Below are 22,488 nucleotides of genomic sequence, written 5' to 3'. Positions count from 1 at the left end.
TGAGCCGGAATGTGGCATGGTATTAAGAATGAAAAAATAGTACAATAAAACTCCACACTATATTAAGATAGAAAAAAGTAGTGAAGAAAATATCATACCTGCACATAAAGCAAAGAACACAGGAGAAAACCTGTATAAAAACTCCATGTATTTAAACCAATTTACAAATACAAAAAAATTTTGGTACGCGCACTGTGCCCGTACAATGACAAAACGCTTACAGTGGATATATGTTACTTGTTTGTGTGTCTGTGTGTGTGTGCGTTGAGGGGAGGGTGTGCGAGGGAAGAGGAAGGGAGGAGAATAACTTCAATATTTTTTTTTCTTCTACAAAATGACATGAGATATATTATTCCATACTCTTTCAGCCAGCAAAATGAGTTCTACAAGGTATTATAATACAAAAAATGTCACAGTTCCACAAAAAACTGTTTTCCCCCTCCCTAAGCTTTACAGCATCAGTACCTTTGCAGAATTATTTACAGGTTTTTAAGTACATTCATCCACTGCTGAGTATAGAATCACATTAGATACAAGTGACCAGGGATCATAAAAAAAGCAAAAAACAAAACAAAAACATACTACTTTATTCAATCCTGCCAAAGTAATGCTTCTATTACTCCACAGAGCAAGATCTCCAGTGGCTGCATCGGCATGAAAGAGGATCTTCTTTATATATATTCACAACATATTTACAAGATTCTTTTTCATTAATTGTAATGGTATTTATTTCAATAATAAATAAGTGAAAATATATTGACTCAAGTAAGAAAACCAAGCTACCAAGTGTCTAAAGGAAAAAAAACAAACAAACAAAAAAAAAAAAAAAAAAACAAATAAAAAAAATTCTCTGCGCCAGTTGCCAGCCGAGTCCTCCTCCACCCGACCCAGTGGGACACCTTCAGTAGCCCTGCCCCTTGCTCGACTCCCCGCCCACCCGTAATCTTCAGTCAACCGCCGCTCACGCCACACATGAGCTCACGTGACAGAGAAAAAAAAAAAAAAAGAATTAAGAAAAATAAAACTTGAACAGAATGTGCTCGTGTTTGGGGTTTCGTCGGTGGAGTCCCGTCGGTGAAGCAGTCTTAATGAGCTCCCCCTGGTGGACAGCTGGTGGAAGACCCCATGGCAGTTTTTTTTTTTTTTTTCACCCCCCTTTGTGTGTGTGTGTGTTTGCATGTGTGGAGATGGAGGGCGGGGGTTGTGAAACACAGGTTCAGCAAGGAGGGGAGGGGCGTGGTTTGGGGCGGGGGGGGGGGCGGCAGACGTGGCAGAAGGAGGGTTCCTTGTTCCGCTTCCCACCCTCTGCTCTCCCCCTGCGGACCCGCTACGGCTCACCGGCGGCTTGCTCCTCTCGTCACAGGAGAGGGACGGGTGGGTCGGTGGGGGATCAGAGAGTTGTAGAGGTTGTTCTTTTGCCGTCAAGCCTGGAGCGAGCGCGTCAGTTCGTAAAGGCATTTGGCGAGCGTGGTGGAAACCTCCATGTTACTTAGCGCGAGTACGGAGAGGTGAGTCTCATGCCTCTTTAACAACCTGAAACAAAGAAGAAAAGCCTTCAGCTTTTTTTTTTTTTTTTTTTTGGGGGGGGGGGGGTGTTATGCTAAATTCACTTAATGCAGCAGGTTACTCACGTGCGACCACAGTCAGAGTGCTTGGCGATGTTCTTTAACGTTAAGGCAGCAGTAAGTCGTATGTGTTTGGTCACTGGTCCCTCTTTCTCATCCTAGGGGAGGAAATGGTTAAGAAATAGAGTCACGTACTTATACACTAGGACATAAATTATGATCAAGTATGCTGACACTTTTGCCAGCAAATAAAAATTAGATACAAAATTTTCGGAACGGACGAGATCCAATCAGAACTAGTAAGTTGTCTAGAAAGGCGGGACAAGTTTGGAAGTGATCCAATCAGAAGTCTGCCCTCAGGATCAGTACACCTGGCTCATGAAAACATGACAAAATATCAACAGGAAGAGAAGAGCAAATAAGAACTCTCATCTTAGTTGGTGAATAAGTTCAGATTTAGTCTATTATAATCTTATGACGTTTAATCGACTAAAACTACCTCAAATACCTCAATCATGACTAAAAGAAAACAAGTGTCAACTTGAGCTTCTCCAACCCCTCACAGAATAGAAAACTACCAAATTCCTTTAGCCTCAGATTTCCAGTCAATCATAAGCAGCAAGATGATGGAAGCTTCAGAGCAGCTTAAGCCCTCCTCAGTCAAACATAAGAGTGTGTGTGTGTGTGTGTGTGTGTGTGTGCGCGTGCGTGCGTGCGCATATATGCAGGGAGAGATGAAGGTAGGCGTCAGCCTTGTTCTACTCACAGTGAAGTCCCTGAAGACCAGGTTTCGAGAGCCTCTGCGTAGGGCCATGAGAGCTGCGCTCGGATGATTGACGATTGCTTTCGGTGCTCGTGGTGCCGGAGTGCTGCCTGCCGCTGGCGGGGTCCTTCACAACACATCAGGCATTAATATTTTTCGAGCAGCGTGACATTTCCTTCTATGTTGAACATGATTTGTCTTTTAGTCTTACACATTATGATAAACAGAGACGGGTGTACATACTGGGAAGAAGTCTGATTGGGACTTTGCGCCTGCTGCTCCTCTAGCTTGAGTCCGGCTAGCAAAGCCTCTCGAGAACAGTGCTTATCCTGGGAACACAAGGAGCAGAAGCTTAATTTCATTTCTTTTTTTTTTTTTTAAAAGCCACTATCAAATAAGTAACAGCTAAAAAGTGCAAGAAATAGAAAGTAAGGAAATTTACCTGCAGATGTGTGATGAAGGACAGTCTCTGCCGGGGAAAAGGTTCACACCCTTCCCACAGACACTGCCCTCCATACACATCTTTCCCCCCGTGTTGCGTTGCTGCGTGGTAAAACACTTGGGAAGGTGTTTCAAACCACCTGAATAGGAGAAATTGGGAATAAATGAGGAGAAGCCTGAAAAAAGCTCAGTGAAAGTTAACAAGAGTGTGAATGCCCGTACCGTTTACAGAACTGCCACAGACACTTAAAGTTCTGCCCTGCTTTCCGGCTTTGCTCTGGCGGCACTGCGGAGGCTTGCTGTGCTGGGAGGTGAGGGCTGTGGTTACCCGCTGGTGCAGGCTGGGACGTGGGGGGCGGGGACGGGATAACAGCAGGCTGCGGAAGAGAGAGGGTTTCAGAAAAGCTGCTCCATTAGAAGAATGCTGCGGGCAGCATCACAGACAGCAGCTCATTTCAGCGAGAAAGAAACGAAGGCGTCACGATTGTTGGCTGAGATGTAACCACGGCCGGCTAATGGCAGGAGTTGTTCTCTCAGCCGCTTTGCTGTGGGAGGTGGGTATCAGCGAGAGCCACATGGTCTTAACTGGCCTCACCTTCTTAACCTCCAAAAACTCTGCGCTTTCAGAATTGGGTTTTCTGGTCTATGAAACTATGAGAAGCTTTACACTGAGCAGCAGCTTAAACGAGCAGGGTAACCTGTATCCACCTGCTGCTACTACTGTCAGACATTACTCTTATCCTAATGTAATGTGCACTCAAATTGTATACATACAGTTACAGCGCCAACTTAAAAAAAATAAATAAATAAAAAATCTTAAGCTACTAGCAAGAACATAACGAGGGAACCTTTTTACAGTGTTCTAGGGCTGTTTGATATAACGATATATATCGGATGACGATATAAAAACATCTATCGTTTAATTTTACGCTATCGTTTGTTTCGTGGTGTCGCAAAATAAACTGTTTACAGCAATATTTTTTTCATCGTTTTGATAGTCACAGTAGTGGGTATATTAATTTCTTAGAGTTCTCTCTTTCTCTTATATTTTAATATAACCAATATAATACGGACGGACAAGCGCCTGTTTTTATGCGTTGTCGTTAGCAACAATGACGGTAAAACCATCGCGTGTCCGCTTGCTTATTTTCCACGTAAACCTTCCACGTAAAGCTCAAGATCCTGTTGAGACTTTTCAGAATAAACTGAATCATGTGAAAGAGTATGCAGAGTATTTACGGCAAAAAACAGCCGTCAGGTGCTAAAAAATAAACCTTAGACTCAAACGTTAGAACAGAACATTTCCCCGCAGCACGCTGTGTAATAAATACTCAAAGAAAACGGCAGCCGTTACAACTTATGTCTAAAATGTATCGTTTCATGCATCAGTTAAAAACACTCAACTCTAGATAAAGGACGCCCAGTTGGAAACACTTCACGCAAGTCGAGCTGCCCGAGATTCACAGAATTTACAGAAAATGTTAAAGATGGCGCTGGCACGGCTGGCAGCCTCAACCCAATTTCCCTCGGGATGAATAAAGTATGATCAATCAATCAATCAATTTATGTCGTTATCGGGACGATAGATGTCTTATATCGGGATATGAGATTTTGGTCACATCGCCCTACAATGTTTTACATGACAGTCATTGAAGCGTCTTATAGTACTTCACAGTCACAGAGATCAAGAACAAACATAATTTCATGCATTTCAGGCTCATTTGTCATCCAGCAGAGGCATCTGGTATCATGTATTTGGCAAGAAAGAAAGCAATGCAGAATAAAAAGCAAATGTTCTTCCAGTCACTTTCTCTGCCCATCTGTACCATGTTTTGGAGCAGGAGATTTGAAAGAGTAAATGTAACTTAAGTGAAGCTGACACAGGATTTAACAAAAGACAAGCTACTGACAAGACTTGCTGATACAAATGCTTTAGTATTTACTTAGCGTGACAGAAAAATCAAGACACATTTTTGTGGCAGACCTAACACAGTCACACTACGAGAAGACGGCGCGGATAAAAGCGGTTTGTGGCGACACTAACCCTACAAGTGACTCACCGCTGTGCCAGCTGCCTGTGTGGGTGAGCAGTTCCTCTGCTGAGTGGCGTTCTCTATTGCTACTTTGGCTACTGTGCTTGGGTCTGTTCCTGCTGGCACCGCCACCATCGTGGCACTGCTGCCGGCGTTGTTGGGGTCGCTGATGGTGATGATGCGCACTCCCACTTTGTTGGGGATCCCCGAGGATGCCGTTGTTGCGCTGCGGTCCTCGTTCTCGGCCGGCCTCTTGAGGCCTCGAGCCTCGGGGGCCACCCCATTAGCAGGAGAGCCTGCAAGACTCTGGGAGGTAACAGTAACAGAAGGAGGGAGAGATGAATTGGGGAGCAGTTGCTGTCTTAGCACAGGCGCAGCATGGACCAGCCCCAAAGGTCCGTTGGTTAATTCCGAGGGGGGCCTGTTGCCTATTGCCTGGGGTCCGTTGGCCAGGCGCTCAGCCTGCTGGGCTTTGGCAGTGTCCTGCTGCGGTGGAGGAGGACTAGGAAGAGGGGGATCTGAGCTGTTGGCTTTCTCAGAGGGGCCCACCTCCCCATTCCCCCAGTACTGTTTGGAAGCGATGTGATTTGGAATGTTTTTGTTAAAGTTGCCGCCACTGTCACTCCGATCAAAGTCACACACCCCATTGACAAGAGTCTTTTTGGGGTCGGGGATTCCCTCGGGAGGGGTGTTTGGGCCTGGAGAGAGAGCCTGCTTCCCGTTAGCAGGGTGACTCTCCGTAGCGGGGCCATTGAGTGCTCCCTGGCTGTTCCCTGAGTGGTATGGAGGTAGATTCGACTCCATGCACTTCCGACCATTTAGCAGCTTGGCACCTTCCGCAACGTCACCGTTACTGGTTTTGCCCTTGGAGGCGTCTCCTTCTGCCAACGAGGAGTTCTCCATCACCTCTATCTTCCTCTCATGGACGTGCAGCCCTGTGGCATCTTTGGCCTCCTCCTCCTTTTGACAAATGATTTTGTCTCCTCTGAGTGGAGCTGGCAGTGGCGGTGGCGGTGGGGGCGGCGGCGGAGGTGGAGGAGCTGCCGGGGCATGTTGGGGCACAGTTCCAGTTGAGAATGGAGGAGGAGGGACACCTGGGGCCACAGCTCCCTGGCTGACAGCAGCAGTAGAAGTGGTGAAGCCAGTGTTGGGGACCACGGTGAATGTGACTTGTCCAGGAGGGGCAGGGCCCTGAATGATAGTAGCTCCCCCTGAACTGCTTGCAGAAATAAGCTGGCCTGGCAAAAGCTGAACCGTCTGGAGGCCCGGAGCTCCAGCAGCTGGAAGCTGACCTGGAACTAGCTGAACATTGAGCTGCTGAGGTTGAGACGAAGGATTTTGGGTGGTGTAGCTTGTCTGATAGATGACCGGTGAACTGGGGGTTATCGTGTTGTTGGGAGGGGGCACCTGTGGAGCAGGTAGGATTAGCTTTCCTCCTGGAGTAGAAGGTCCCCGCTTTGGAAGCAGTAGCTGTTTGATCAAGCTGGACTCAGTGGAGGTAGGCTGAGAGGAAGGAGGCTGGGAAATAAGCTGGAGAGGTGGCTGTTGTTGGTGCTGCTGTTGATGCTGTTGCTGCTGCTGAAGCCGTTTCATGGACAGTGCGTGGCTGACAGTTTGACTGGGCTGGACCTGGGTGTTGGAGTGAGAGGTGGGAGGTGGGCATGGATTGGAAGAAGCCCCGGGTTGCCCTGCTAGCTGGATAGTTTGGGTGCCAGGGATGGCAGAGGGGTTGGCGAGAACAATCTGGTGGATGGCAGGGGTGTAGGCTGGGCTCTGCTGGGGGTTGGGACTGACTATTACTACACTCTGCGCTTGCTGCTGAGGCTGCTGGTTGGGAGTAGCTATCGTAGCTGCTGGTCCACCTGACTGGTTTGGAGCTGGTTTGGGGGCGATATTCTGAAATGTGACTCGTGACCCCTGGGAATTGGGCACGCTTGTAATACTCAACCCCTGAGCAGCTCCCACCTGGATGGAAGAGGCGGGTGTGGATGCAGCTGCAGCAGCACACTGAGGTTCTACCTGGGGAGCTCCACCCTGAGGCCCAGACAGAGGAGGTGTTTGAGGCAGGGGTGGGTGCTGAGTCACGCCTTGTACCCTGGCGGTGAGGATATGGCCCTGTGGTACCTGCTGAAATAGCGTGACAGGTGCCCCAGTGGGGAGCATGGGGGAGTGTTGCTGCTGCTGTTGTTGCTGGGCCGCTCCTGGAGGGGCGGGGCTTTGAGGGGCGTGGTTCTGGGTGGCCGGTGCTGATGTTGGAACCTGGACCACTGGACCAGGCCGGACCTGCTGTGGCTGCAGTGCTGCCAGAGGATTTGGTGGCATCTGTGGAGGCACCTGCGGGGGCACCGGGTGTCGGGGAACAGTCGGGTGGCTTGCGGCAGGAGGTTCCTGTGCTGTGGAGGCCATGGATGGGGTGGAAACACCGAGGTTGAGGCTGGGGCCTGGAGGCCGGACGAACTGGGGCCCGGGAGGTAAGCCTGGTAACAAATGAACAGAGAAATACAAAAACATTGAGGAACAGGGTGAAACTCGTGTCCTATTTACTTACAGTATAAATCAGTAAATAAACTGCCTCCCATGACAACCAATTAACGCAAGGAAGACATTTCTGTTCAACACACATCATCGTTTGATTAATCACCCCGTAAGCCATATTTTGTGATTAAAGTTTCCCCATTCAGCACCAGCTGTAGTGTCTGTGATGTTCAGAAGCGCCCCACAATTTCAACAATATGGGAAAGTGTAGTTTTGGTCATTTGGGCAGGTTTTGCACCTGCAAAAGAGAAAACAGCAGTGCAGTGCCTGTTCAGGGACAACTTAAAAGACATGTCCTAAATGCATCACACACACACACACACACACACACACACACACACACACACACACACACACACCATGTGTGTGTCATTTTGCTAGGGCCAGTTCAAAACAGGCAGTTTGTGAGTTGCAGCATTCTCAAGAAGCACTTACACAAAGAACAGTGATGCAAGTGTTTAGTTAGCACAAACCACTGACAAATAAGAATTACAAGGAAGAAAAATATGTCCAGCTATCTTTAGAAAACCAGTTTGAGTGTTACACAATTAAAATGATTAAATGTCAGGGTTTTTTTTTTTTTTTTTTTACAACCCTCACAAGGCTCGTTTCAGGATCATCTTGGTTCTTGGGTTAAAGCTCGAAGTTTAAGTTAGTGTAAAGACTTCAAACTTAGATATAAGACTCTACGCTACGAATGCAATTCAAATCAGTTAAATCCGTTATTCATTTAGCGTCAAATGAGTCATACGGAGAAAACAATCAGACGACCACTTTTGGGCAAGCGCTTGGCAACAGTGGGAAGGAAAAAATAAATAAATAAAATGAAATAAAATACAACTCAGTCAAACAGAACGTTGGGAATGCATCAGTAGAGCAGCAGACACACTGCTTACAAATCAACTTTTAGCCAAAAGATGAGAGCTGCTCATCCAAACAGCCTCAAAGTTAGCATTGCGCTAATGCAGGCCCTCAATAAATCTGCCAAGCTGGATGTGGATCAGGCAAACAGTTAAAGAAACAGACTGACACGTTACAATAGTTATCAGCAAGAGTGTAAAAGACTAGCTCTAAATAATGTCTTCACTGTTCATTTCATGACCTGACGCAGCAAAGCTGCACTCTCTCAATTTCACTAGCCAGGTCCTCCAAGTAACTTCTTTTCCTTTGATCGTTTCCTCAATATATTTGCTTTTGTAATTAGTTCAGCCATCTCAGTCCCAGCGGTACCAGCTCTGCTCTCTACAACCCCGCCAGCATCCACCTCTGCACTATCACTATTCTGGTGTGTGTTATAGCTCCTATGACATTTAGATGTTTTCTGAGTTGTTGACCAAAACCTTTTTCTATTTTTTCCCCCTCTCTGAATCCCATCAAGTCTGAGCCACAGGCAAACAAATCATAAGGTCAGCATGTAAAGTGAGAAAGCAAAAGCTGGCTCTGTGTACAGGTTTATGTGTAGCTTTTATGTGAAAGTGATTCACTGTTATAGCTTTACCTGGGGGTGGGGCCTGAGGGTCTCCAGGTGCATCGTGTCGGGCTGCTGAAGGTGGCGGCGCCGATGCTGCTGCTGCTGGAACCGGCTGTTGCTGCTGCTGAGGCTGCTGGTAGTACAGCTGGATGGGCAGGGGGATCGACCGCCGCCTTAGCCCCACCAGGAGGATCTGAACTTGCCCGTTGGCCTTTGGCTCTTCTTGCCTCCGCATCGTGTGGTTGGGGAACACAGTCCTGTGGTGGCAGGAGTAAAGACACCCATAGAATTCTAATACTTGATTTGTGTATCTACACATCCATATTTGACTAAATCAGACATTTAAAGCATACAATTTTCACATTTTCTGGTCCTTCAAACCTTCAAGAAACTTGTGTCCTACAAAGCTGGAGGATGCATGTAATTATTACTTAAACTGATTTATTAAAGTTGCTCTATAAAATGAGAAAACTGTAGAGAATCTGTTGTGGCTCATCTCTGTTCAGAACACAGACATTAAGTGGTGTTTTACACTGGAGCAACATAGAAAGGATCAGACAGGAGGAGGAATCAGGACTGACCGCAGGCATTTGAGAAAGCCGGTGGAGTTCAAGATGTTGCTGCGGCCCATTTTACTGCATGTGGCCAGGTACTCTGAGTACATTTCAGATCGAGACACGGAGCCCTCTGGGTTCGTCTCAAAGTGTGCATTTAGCCTGTTTGGAAGAAGCAGAGAGCATCAACGGAGAGGGTTTAAAGCAGGGAGACACAGCAGCTCCTTCCTCACACTAAACTCTGTTTTTCCTTTATTCAAATTAAGACTGTGCACGACTAGGAATACATTCATCTCACCACTGCAGTGTAAACTTCTCCCCGTCCAGTTCAACAATGCCAGGCGGAGGTTGAGAGGATTGAACTGAAACTCTTGTTACTGAGGAGATAAAAATGGAAAAACCCATTTACATTAGAAACTGATTTAATGCTACAAACTGCACTGCAAAGCAAAAGGAAATTAAAGCTGCAAGCAGCGTTATGAGGGCCCTCGCACCCCCGGCGCGTCGAGCTACGCCCAACACCTACAACCAGCACCTCCGATCTGATGTCACATTGATGAAATTCATGCATTCAACCACCAGCTAACATTTCATCTCATTCAATCATGATTATAGTCGTCCCACTAGGTGGCGCTCTAACCATTACTGACAAATGGCATAACAAACATTTCCGAGCTCGAGTCTCATCACGCCTGCGACCTTTGGGACATATTGGACATTTTGATTTTGAGTGACAGCAGATTACTGCTTTTTGGCGAGTGACTGAAACTCCACATGCCGCCATGACCACCCCGTTTCCCTGAACGTAAAAACCTTCGCAATTTAACATCACAAAGGTCTTTAGATTCCACACACTGGAGATTGGTTCAATATGATGAAATCCCTTGGAGGAGTTCGTCAAAGAACGGTGCCTGGAAAGAGGGGAAAATGTCACAAAAATTACACATTAATTTTAAAATGGCTGACTTCCTGTTGGATTTGGGATATTGCTCCAAGAGACTTTTTTGTACATCTTGATATCTCCTATAAGCTTACCAGGTTTCAGTTAAAGTACAAGGCATGGAAACGGTAAAATCAGAGCCAAAATGTCACCTTCAATCCAAAATGGCGGACTTCCTGTTGGGTTTAGGACATTGCCATAATAGACTTTTTTGTTCGACTCTGAACGTTATATAGGTGTACCGACTTTCAAACTTGTAGGCCATACCCATACCGGGGGCTCGCGTTTTTCATTTTTCTAGGTGGCGCTACTGAGCTAATTTTCCCTGGCCATGTCTGAGAACATTAAAATACGTAAATTTTCACCAGACCTGACGCGTGTGCAAAATTTCATGAGTTTTCGAGCATGTTTAGGCCCTCAAACGGCCAATTCATTTGCCGGAATAATAATAATAATAATAATAATAATAATAAACAGAGCAATTACAATAGGGCCTTCGCACTGTCAGTGCTCGGGCCCTAAATATGCACCGACTCAATTTCAAGAAGGTAGTGCTACCCAGGCTAACCACTAGATGGCAGCAAAGTGATAACTTTGCAGTAGCAGGCCTGCAGAGTACAACTTAGGAATGACACTGCCAAGGTTAGAAGGGTTTCTCACACACACACACACACACACACACACACACACACACACACACACACACACACACACACACACACACACACACACACACACCCCCCTCTGAGGAGTTGTTGCAGTTGTTTTACATGTGCACTGCCTTTTTCCTGACACACAGACGCGTGTGGTAAAAACGCAACCCCGCATTTATTTTTAAGATAAATCAGTGACTTTCTGAAGTGTTGCATGTTTGTTTTACTTAAAGTTTGTATTTTTCTGTCTGCTTCAATGCACTGGTTTCACCACAGACACACAGAAAAAGCTCAAAAACATTTTACAATAGCTTCTTGAGTTGTTTTTAAACTGTGCCCCCTCTGCCATGGAGAAATCTGCAGGCCTGCTTTGAGTACTCATTGTGTAAAACCTGATGTAAAATGATGCAAACAGACTTCTGTTTGGTTTCCTGTTGGGTTCGTGCTGGTGAAGCTGCACTCCAGTAACTCACACGTACAGCTCACAGTTCTGAGGAATTATCCGATACCCTCTATCTGTACAGCACACCAACGACAGAGTAATCTCTGGTGGATTTAGTGGTGGTGCTTTGAGGGCATTTGCATTATCTAGACGCCTTTCTATGCTCTTTTTGCATAAAAACTCCTCTTCCATCTCGACCCCTTAGTATCAGATGAAAATGATACAAGGCAATGATATAGGCATACCAATTGTATTGACTTAAATTCCAGCTCTTAAAAGTTTTGATGCCGTCTAAAAATATCTTGTGTGAAGATTTTGAAAAAGGCCAATAGCGATACAACAGCTGTTCTTCAGCAAGCATGGTGTTTACTGCTACGTCAGTCTTTGTTGCCAGCAGCACATGGCTTCTCAGTAGTTTGGAGACACTATAGAGGATCAATGCAAAACCCAATGAGGTTACGGATCTGATGTGCCAATCAGATCCGTGGTTTGATCCCTGGCTCGTACAGGCTGCGTGCTGAACTAAGGGCAAAATACTGAACCCCTTAACTGCCCCGGATTCATCCATCAGACTACAAACACTCTATACAAGAACCATTCCATTTACCATAACATCTACTAAGAAACAAGCTAACTGCTTTGAGATGGGTAAACATCAGAAAACAATAAGAGGAAAATGTGGAAAGACTTCACGAGTAAGCAGGAGAAAAACGAAACCATTCCTCTTTAAAAAGTATAAAAAAAAAAAACCATCAAAGAGGCTTGTGTCCTCTCTGTGAAACACTGCTATACACAGATGTAATTACTCATGTTTGCAGAGGTCTGCAGGATCTCTCACAGCTCTTCATCAAGTTCAAACAGGAAACCCCTCCACCATCTCCTCTGTGTGTGTCCAGCAGACCTCTTTTGACTGTCCTGTCTCAAAGTCTGCTTGTAGTTTACAGACTCTTACAAGCTGTACAGTAACGACCTGTATCTGCACTTTTTCCCTGGATGATGCAGCTGGCATAAATATTAAGTTGGACCCAGAACGCTGATGTATGACTGACAGCCTAAGACCAGGTGAACTAACTGACAGCTCTATCTCAGGTGGCCACACTCAGCATCTTCACCATTTCCATCTGTTTGCTCTACATCACACCACTGAATGCAAATCAAAGCAAAACAAGCTCTTTTTAAATCTCCCCTCTCACTTCCGGGTGTGACTGTATTAAGCCATTCAGCTGTGTCAGACCACTGCTCACCTGGTGCTGGAGCTCCCTGCACGGCCGCGGGTACCTGCTCGACCAGCTGTGGTCGGACCTCAGCTGCCTGGTCGGCGTTCGCCTGATGCTCAATCAACCGCACCGCTGTTAGGGCGTCAGGTCCAAACGTATGAAGGTCTACAGATACTAACCGAACCAACAAGTCTGAGCAGGAGAAGAAAGAACATGGGGGAAAAAAAAGATTAAATAATGAACTGTGATTCATGAACAGCTACTTTAGTACAAGTCCTCCTTCTTGTGGCTGCTCCCTTTAGAGGTTGCCTCCATCTGACACCATCCCCAGCATCCTCATCTGTCACACCAACCCTCTGCATGTCCTCCTTTATCACATCCATTAATATATTTTAGAGCTGGAAATGAGCCTTCTTTAACAGTCAGGCTAGCATGACAAATTGGGAAGCAGACATTACCACAAGTGGCCTCCGTGAGTTATAAAGCACGAGGTAACGGTCGATTTGTACCTATGCTGTGGTCAACGAAGGCGATCTTGCTGCATGGGATCTCTCCGAGCTGTGCCAGCAGGTATAGCACCTCCAAGGAGGCCATGAGGAGCATGAGGTCCGGCAGGGTGAGGAGCAACATGACCTCCCTGTATGAGTCCTGGTCCACGTACTCACAGATTAGCACACCATTGTCCTCCACTTTGCTGAGGTTACCCAGGATCTCCATGGCTAAAAGACGCACAAAACACACACGCAGTTAATTAACCCATGATCCTTTGTACACAAAAATACTTTGCTAGAGGCAGAAACTAAAGTAGCAAACACCTACCTCTCATTTTGAGAAACCTGTCCCTGGACATCAAGCATTTAGTGATCGTGTGAAAGATCAGATGTGTCGTCCGAAAGTCAACGGGATCCAGCTGGAGCTACAAGAAGTCAGACAAGATTTATACAACGGTGCCATCATCACTCCAGCAAGTCAGCTGGCAAGACCTGCAACATTCATTAAAGACGTTTTACAGTGGACTCGCTGCCCCGCCGTGCTGAGAGCAGAGGAGGAGACAGGAAAGCCAACATTCAAATATTAAGTGCACTCAATCAAATCAAAGCACAAAGTTACTGTAATTTAAAAAAGAAAAAAAAGTACAAGGACACATGAATTCCATGATGGCAGCCACGATGTGTTGAGTATAACATATTAGGAAAGAGAAGGTGTTTGAAAATGTTTATATTTACATTCTTGCAGTATCGCATCTAAAACCCATGACTCAAGTAATGACATCAAAAGCTCAACTGTCTCTGTGAGGCACACAGTTTCCACTAAATATGGGCCACACGGACATGTTTTTTATACCAATAAACATTCAGTTTAAAAGGAAACAGGCCGTGGCCAGTGGCCAGGCTGTGATGCTCACTGCGGCCACAACTCAATTTGAAATATTTCTGCATGTTGAGTCTTCAGTATTTGTCTAAAGCCGATAAAAATAAATAAATATGAGAATTCACCCCGGTCTAATAAATATATAAATGTTATGCTGAAAGGCCAACAGTGTGGAAATGATGCTGATACACCATCTGTTGTCGTTTCTCCTGGAAACCTACAGCTACAGCTGATACACCACGTGTCTTCTAATGAATCTAGTAGATATGTCCGCATATTTATGAGCAGGAACTAATTTAATCATTAATCCATCTGATTTTGGAAGAATATAAGCATGTTAGGCTGTTCAGCAAGTGAAAGTTCGACAACAGTCACTGCTGATTTCCACTGCTGAAGTCCAGGAGCTGGCAGCGGTTAAGCTACTCTGGTATTCTTTATTTTTTGTCATTTATACACTCACAGGGCGTTTTATTATTAGGGGGTACCGGGTGGGACCTCCTATTGCTTCAGAACTGACTTAATCATTTTCAGCAAGGTGCTGGAAACACAGGCCAAAATCACTGTACTGGATCTTGTGGCTGTGGAAACCTATTTGAGTGCAGCGAACTCATTGTCATATTGGAGAGTCCAGTTTGAGATGATTTGAGTCACTGTGAACTATAGCCTCGGTTTCCTGTTCTTTGCTAAAAAGAGTGGCTTCTGTAGCTCATCTGCTTCAAGGTTCGATGTGTCGAGCTTTCAGAGTTTACAGTCCATCAGCAGTCTCTGAAATATTCAAATGCCTGTCTGGCACCATCAACCAAAAATAATAATACAAAAAAATCACCTTCCTTCACTATTCTGACGCTTGGTTTTAAAGCAGGTCATCTTAAACATGCCTGAATGCTTAAATGAGTTGCTACTATGTTATTGGCTGATTAAATAGCTGTGTCAGTGAGCATGTGAACAGGTGTACTTAATAGCATGCATGGAAGTAATCCTTGCCTCTACTAAGGTCAAAACATGAAATCACTTAGCTGGAAATGATCCCAGACTTTAAATATGTGGCTAACTAATGTCGGATACACCCGTCACGCTGTCATTTCTTGCATGCCACACTGGCAGCTTAAGAGAGAAATTGCAGATTGAACTGAGTCTATATATTTTTGCTGCTGTGTTTTGGTAAGGCTACAAGGGGTTTAGCTAACACATGAACTGCACTGAAGGACGCCATCACACTAACATCAACTCAACTTGCTGTTCTCAAGCTCCACTGAAGTATTTTGGGTAAGAAATGACAACTCTGTGTGTCACAGTGACCTACATTTGAAAGCAAATTTCCTTCATTTCTTGTTCAGCTTAACTACTTCACTGATCTGACACATATCCCTAACACGGGAAAGGGTACCTCCACGTGAAGCTATTTTTAGCACATTGTACCATCACAAACCCACACCTACCTCGGCAGCCACGTTGCCCAAAGTGTCCAGTCCGAGCTGTCGGAGTGAGATGAGGTTACAGTGGGCGCAGAGCAAAAGGAAGCGCAGGCACGTTCGGTTGGCCGCCAGCAGCTTGACGTTGGCCTCCTCGAAGGAGAGGTTACGCAGGATGACGGCAATCTGCAGCACCCGCTGGGCCTCCATGTCGCTGATGCCCGCGGTCCGCGGAGGGTGGAAGAGGCTCTGCCAGCGCTCCGCGCACGACGTACCATCTGCAGAGAGAACAGGAACAACTTACAGCGGGTGAGGGTATAAGCACATAGTGTATGAATGGGAGGGGTGCTCAAAGGAGGGACATGTGTACTGTATAAGTGTGCATTTACCTTGTGCTGGGTTGTTCTTGTCCCAGATCAGCTCCCTGACTTCAGCGTCCTCCACCACCTCTTTCCAGAACTGTGAACAAATAGAAGCTCTTAGCTGTGCGCTCCAAATTCAGCTAATAATTCAGCTGGATCCAAATTCAGCAGCAGTGGGTTTTTGGGATGGTCAGACTGCCTCGAACAGCCCTAATAAATCTGCAGCTACCACAGTGTGAGCATAAAAAAAACTAAGCTGGGGTATGAGTAAGTCAGTTAGACTTACTTAAGGAACAACTTTAAAAAGAGGGTGACCTCTGTGGTTGCAAAACAAACTTGAACTTTATAAAAGTGCAAGAAAGAAAAATGACCATACAGCTCTCATGATTTATGCTAGTAAACATTGTCAGTGGCATAGATCAGATCAGCTCACCGTGAAGCTGTAATCTGACACAAGACCTGCTGCCAGTCTTGTGCATGATTGAAATATTACAAAAACAGCCTGGCTCAAGACTTTTGCATAAGACTGTACAGTTTCAAAATAAATAAAAACAAGTCTTCAGTAAATTCAGAACAACCTGTAGATGTATTGTTGATTTGAGGTCAGCCTTCCAACAGGATACAAAGTATCTTTGACCTCACTGTGACCTCGTGACTTGGAGCCAAAGTAAAGCCTGTATGACTGAGGCAAAATTAAATCCTACAGTGCATTATTTGTCTGTCCTGACTCGACTTTTATGCATGCCTCTTAAATCGACTGAGATCAAAGTCATTTGACCTCCATTCTGTCTTAAAGATGCCTCAGAGAAATCCCTTTGTCAGGATTAAGTGCTGGATTCCTGCCAATCTTCACACTGTACAGAGTCACACGTGCTCTGTGGCTTCTCAGTATAAGCAGCGCACATTTAGCAGGAAAAGGTCGGAGAACATTAGACTTTTTGTAAAAAATAAATTAAAAATGTAGAACTTACCCTGACGAAGTCTCGGGAGGTTTTCTCCTTCCAGTCCATCCCAAACACCCCAGAGAAGCTGCCTAGCGCTGCAAAGACACAGAGGGATGTTAGAGGGAGCGCCTGGGCTTAGCATGGTATTATCTCTCTCTTTTCCCTTCTTCTTCAATTCCCCTTTGACAAATTATATTTAGGGGTTGCTAAGAAGACAGAACCTTTGATCCTAGAACAAAGAGGTGAGAGAGGGGAGGCGGCAAACTGGGAAAATATTTGGAGATTCATGCCCACAGAATAATTGCTCCTCTTTACGGAAGCACAATTAAAATGAAAATGCTTTTTTACTAAACCAAGGTAAACAACCTCAGTCTTTTTATCTAAATGTTATAATGCTACTGTTCAGTATGTGAAGAGCTGAGGAACGTACAGTCATCGAAGACGCCGGCGTGTGCCAGAAGCAACGTGACCAGTTTGGGGTCCTTGTCCAGCTGCATGGCGTGCTTGCTCTCGTTGGAAAGCAGCGTGCAAACGTTAACGGCAAAGTCCACTTCATTGGGTAGGCCCGAAAGGAGAGACAGCACCAGTTTGTTGTAGTCACATGGTGGAACGAAGTCCGTAGACAGTCCATAGCTTTGGCGGAGATAGTCTGAAGGGAAAAAAAAAAAAAAAAAAGGAGAATTAAATATCAGTGAGGTGGGAGAAATGTCACATACCTGCTTTCTATAGCAACCTCAAGCAAACAAACTCAGTTGAGGTTATACAAGTGCTGTACAGGTTATACAAAACATATTTTATACATAACAGTCACAGAGTCACAATAAACACACTAAAAAATCATCTAAAGTAAATAAGGCTGTTTGCTCTTTAAGGTGTCACCACCTTACTTAACAGATCCTGGATCGTGAAACTGATTGGAAGTCGGAGTGAGGAGACCAGCGTAGGTGTGATGTGATCCGGCCGTTTCTCCCCGTCAAAACACGAGCTGCTGCAATTTAGTGCAGCCAGGCGACAAAATAACGAGCGATCAGAGCCAACATATGAAGAATGCCAAGAGGTAATAAAAGCATGAATTACTCTGTCAAAGTCTTATGGCAGGAGCTAGGCCTTCACCTCACTGAGGAGCTTTAGCTGCCTTATTCGCTGTAGTCATTTTTACACGTGCTCTGTAGCCCTGAACCCTTCCAGGAGAGAGTGGGAACAAGCGCTCAACACCTACACTGAACTCGCCAGCTTTGTGGTACAAAGTCTGTGTGCTGATGTGAGCAGTGCAGGTCACACAGCAGTGAAGCGGTGAGCACTGTGGCCTCACAGTGTGGAGCCTGTATGACACCCTCCCCCTGCCGTCCAAAGACAGCCATGTTAAGATAAATAGTGACTGGCAATCTGTCAAGCTCACGACCCTGACTTTGACAAGCAGTTAAGATGACGGATGGGTGGATGGAGAACATGGCTGACAAAAACTAACGCTGTGTGCTACATTTTTACAAAAGGGTAAGTTCAGACTGTGTCGTGACATTTTTCAGAGTTCAAGTATGAGATCAGCTTCTGATTTAGCTGCGACGCTGTGAAGTAATGTCACCTGTGACATAAAAGAAGATGCGGTGGTAGTCACGACATGAGCGGGTGACAAGTGTGAAAGAAGCCAAAGTGTTAATTAGGAGGTTTAAAGTCAGGTAAGGTTCATCATGGGCCTCCTGTCAACAGCCATCAGTGACTCTGCAGTTGGTTTGGAGTTTTATTTGATTTTAAATGATCAACAATGAAGCAGGACAGCACATTGTATGAGTGTTTTCAAAGTAATGACAACATCATGTAAATCTGAGCAGTGAGAAGGCGGCGGCCTTCAGCCGGTCCCTCAGAGGACTACATTTGCCTGCACACTTTCAGCAAGTTCAGCCCCTGTTTCCATTTCCTTTAACTGAAGTTTCAGCAAACGAAATGGGCACGAAGTTGTTTTTAGCTCAGATTAGTCTGATGTGTCTGGTCTCGACTTATGAACACCCTTTAACTTTTAATTGCATCTGAATGTGAATCAGTCAGCCTCCATGATGAAGGTTTTATAATCAAAAGACTTGTAATCCCAACTGCTAGCTGTGTGGGAAAAACAAGGCCCGATTTCACTATTATTACTGAGAAGCTCTCCGGTGTGGAGGTGCAATCATTTTGTAAGCAAAGACCTGAGATTCCTCCCTGTGCTACTGCCGGATTTTCTGCCATCCATCATTTTGTGTGCATAGGTGTCATTTCCCTCCCCCAAACAGTGGCTATTTCACTGTGGTGCAGGGTCTTTGTAGACTGCTGCCTCTGGAAACCAATCATAACAGAGAGAGAGGGGGGAGTCCTGCTGAGTGAATCTGATTTCCATGCTGAAAAGGTTTGTGAAGCCAAATGTAATTCAGCTGAGCTGCCATTATAGCAGCTACGGCTCTATTCAGAAGCTGCCTGCCTGAGCTTGTCCTCCAGCACCTGCAGCGAGCCGGCCGCCGAACAGAGGCGCAGAGGACTGATAGACATCGGCTCGTCTGACGGGTGCAGGCTTTATGAGCAGGAATGAATTAACAGTTGTCGCGCGCCTCAGAGACAACAGCGTAAAGAGAGGCTCGGTGAGAGGTTTCCAGAAAAGCTGTCAAATAATTACCGCTCACTATGCAGTATAGTTATATTTAAATTCAGGGCCTGTGGTACAAATGGGCTTCATTTCTCAAAGATCTACCAGAGGCAGTGCACAAAAATCAGCCAGTATCCGCTCACTGCAGACACATCAGTGTCACTGTGAATAAAAGATACCTTCTTGCCATCAAGTATGTATGTAAGGGGTTTCATGATCACACCAACGGGACGCTAATATCGGTCTTCATAAACAATTTTATGGTAGCTTCAGTAAGTGTTGCAATGATAACACGAGGGCCATCCCACTTGTGCCGAAGCTTTGCTGCCATGATGGAAACTGGCAGCTGATAAATCAGCCACACATTGCAAACACCAGCCAATAGCAGCCTTGTTAATTGTTACTGGCCTAGCAGCGAATCAGAAGGCAGCGTCTAATCGGAATCTGTTGTGTTAAATCAGTTTTACAGCAGTTAAATGTTCAAAGATGGCGTAATTTCAAATGTTGGAGTTTACAACCAGCGTCAAAATGTTTAAATAAAAACAAAAATTCTAAATCAGCTCATAAAAGAAGGTAAAGAAATGCACATTTAACATTTATCGCTACGACTCGTAAATAATATAGCCAAGATGACCATGTGCCAAGCCTACAAGCATGCTAGCAACCTGTCAAAAGTCTCAACTTCAAGTTTTGCGAAGATGATTCCCAAAACGTTGAGGGCCAGACGTCAAACCAAAGAGTTTGGTGCATGGCGGCAAACATTCATGCCACCTTAAAAAGGCCTCATAGTTCCATATTATCCTAATAGAGCACATAGTTCTCACACTTAAAACTTACTTGTGATTCCTAAAGTTTCTAAAAGCAGAGCCCTTTAATCATGAGCCCCCTAGTCTGTGGAAACAGAGCTCATAGTTTGCATTTGGGCAACAGACGGTACTTTTACAGGCTCTACGTTTTTTACTGTTCTTTTTAGGCTCAAAACTTTATTTTCATATAGCTTCTTTAAACCCAATTCTGAAAATGTTGGAACGATGTAAAAAAATTTAAATAAAACCAATTAAATGACTTAAAAAGCTCATAAACCCATAAATGTTTTCACAATAGAACTAAGAAAACATGTTTAAACAGATGTTTTACCATTTAATGGGGATAAAAAGAATTCTAAGGCAGCAACAAAAGGCTAGAAAACTAAGATATCCAAAAAAGACGCAGCTGGACAAAGATTTTGCAACTATTTAGATTAACTGGCAGCAAGTTAGCAACATGCCTGGGTATAAAAAGAGCATCTTAGAGACCCAGAGTTCCACTCATCTGCAAAAAACTGTCTATAAATTGTAGAACACTTGTGTTCCTTAACATAAAATTGCAAAGCCTTTGATCATCTCATCATCTACAGCAAATACCATCAAAAGATTTAAGAGAATATGGAGAAATCTCTGTGCGCACCGAGCAAATGAATACCGGATGCCTGTCATCTTTAGTCCCTCAAACAGATGTGACTGACATGGAAATCACCGCATGGGCTGTTTAATGCTGCAATTAGCAGAGCAACAAACTGATGAACTCATTAATCTTCTGTAATCTATTTTCTTCTTAAATATACAACTTGTCAAATGTGTCGATGAAAATATTTTCCAATTCATTTGTAAGTTAAGTGCTAATGTATTTATAGGCAAAACCTGAGAAATTAAGCCAACAATGAAGCCATGATGAAATTGGTGGTTGCAGCTCTAACTCTGTGGTGGTCAGGTTAATACCATCTTTGTGTGCTGCTTAAAGTTAGGTGAATGTACAGCTGCTGTTTCGACCTTTAATGGTGAAAACAACACGCTGAGAGAACCACAAGCATAAAAAGTGTGGGCGTCGAAAATAAAAGTCGCCGTAAAGCTACGCAGAACTGTTACACTTTGTCATCATGAGCTCTCCTTCCATCATACAGATTACAACTGATTTAAAATTAATGGTTTGAGCCAAGGGCATGCAAGAGCGTTTGAGTATTACAAGCACAGAATTAGTGAATCATCACCGCTCAATACGACATAATACTTACAATCACAAGCTTTAGGGGAAAAAAAGCAGGAATAAAAGTGTTGTACAACAAGTATTATGGGGGAGTAACTGTTCTTTGGCTAGTGAATGAAGGTGGAAGGGGGGGAAAAAAGAAAAAAAAAACCTTACAAGCCGCAGTTAAGTTCACCACCATTTGTCGTGTTTTCTGCCCCTCCATGGTCGTGTTTTGGAGTCAATTAGCTCAGCGGGCAGCAAGGAAAGAGCCTGCGACTGAAAGGCTGGAGACTCTAATCTAAAGTGAGGCAAAGGGAAAACCAACAAGTGCTTCCCTCTTCCCTTCATCAATAACTGTTGTCAGGACAGTCAATTACCTCTGAGAGCAGCCCAGCGGTCAGCTCTACAACGTTGTGAGGCTAATGGATATCTCACACTGTGTGTGTGTGTGAGCGCCGCCTGACAAAACAGACAAGAGGCCGGCCTTGGATGCATACGCAGAAACATTTTGTGTGAAATATAATGTGACTCTTCAGGGGCTGCTTTTTGTAAAGAAAGTGGCTGCATGCCTGGCTTTGAAAAATAATTAGTCAACGCTTAGGTGTGTGTAAGCAACTTCCAAGAAAATGAAAAAGGCACAGACAAATCACTGCATGCTTCGCAGGCTCAGCTCAAACACAGCAGCACTTAGCAAGGTGAAATCTGAATTAAATGAGTCACTGTGTAACAAAAGGGATTAAATGAAAAGTACAATAAAGCAGAGTCGTGAATTGGACCAACAGCAGAGAGGCTCGACTATCCCACAGGTCGTTTACTTTAGTTATCCTGACACAAGACCAAAATGCAGATTTCTGCTAAAATAACGCAAATTGGTCTCTTTGGTTTTACTCGTACACAGACCAATCATGCTTAGATCGCTAGTCAACCTCTAAAGGAAAAAAAACACTCATATTTTAGAGTCTTTGAGCCTCTCATCGTGCCATCTTTCTCAGCAACAAATTGATTAGCCATCACAGATCAACAGTGACCGGCTGGTAGATGTCATTAGGTTTGCAGATAGAGGTTAACAAGGCAGACGCCAACTGTCTGAAGTAGTAACTGAAAGACAGACTGAGCTACGCCTCAAGAGCAGCCTGGCAGGCGAGCCGGTCCGTTCTCTCAATTGGACCA

The 22,488-nt window shown here is 44.9% G+C and overlaps 1 protein-coding gene across 1 annotated transcript in view; it reads right to left on the bottom strand.

Moving 5' to 3' along the window:
* Window positions 1-943: 943 nt before the first annotated feature.
* arid2 (AT-rich interactive domain 2) overlaps window positions 944-22,488 on the bottom strand; it is a 37,371-nt gene continuing 15,826 nt past the window's right edge. Inside the window, exons 5-21 of the mRNA XM_085376015.1 lie at window positions 17,134-17,352; window positions 16,731-16,798; window positions 15,787-15,856; window positions 15,425-15,675; window positions 13,434-13,530; window positions 13,124-13,333; window positions 12,642-12,806; window positions 9,661-9,739; window positions 9,390-9,524; window positions 8,836-9,065; window positions 4,830-7,279; window positions 2,992-3,146; window positions 2,771-2,909; window positions 2,572-2,657; window positions 2,332-2,455; window positions 1,632-1,723; window positions 944-1,533 (exon numbers count right to left, since the gene is read on the bottom strand). Coding sequence (XP_085232141.1) covers window positions 1,422-1,533; window positions 1,632-1,723; window positions 2,332-2,455; window positions 2,572-2,657; window positions 2,771-2,909; window positions 2,992-3,146; window positions 4,830-7,279; window positions 8,836-9,065; window positions 9,390-9,524; window positions 9,661-9,739; window positions 12,642-12,806; window positions 13,124-13,333; window positions 13,434-13,530; window positions 15,425-15,675; window positions 15,787-15,856; window positions 16,731-16,798; window positions 17,134-17,352 — 4,682 coding nt within the window. The 3' untranslated portion in view covers window positions 944-1,421. The remainder of the gene's footprint in view (window positions 1,534-1,631; window positions 1,724-2,331; window positions 2,456-2,571; window positions 2,658-2,770; window positions 2,910-2,991; window positions 3,147-4,829; window positions 7,280-8,835; window positions 9,066-9,389; window positions 9,525-9,660; window positions 9,740-12,641; window positions 12,807-13,123; window positions 13,334-13,433; window positions 13,531-15,424; window positions 15,676-15,786; window positions 15,857-16,730; window positions 16,799-17,133; window positions 17,353-22,488) is intronic.

This window comes from Diplotaxodon limnothrissa, linkage group LG17 (genome assembly GCF_057381915.1).
Source record: "Diplotaxodon limnothrissa isolate DT_005_m linkage group LG17, D_limnothrissa_male_GT1.1, whole genome shotgun sequence".
Taxonomy (NCBI): Eukaryota; Metazoa; Chordata; class Actinopteri; order Cichliformes; family Cichlidae; genus Diplotaxodon; species Diplotaxodon limnothrissa.
The sequence above is the reverse complement of the archived record's forward strand: the minus strand, read 5'-3'. Positions and strand labels throughout refer to the sequence as shown.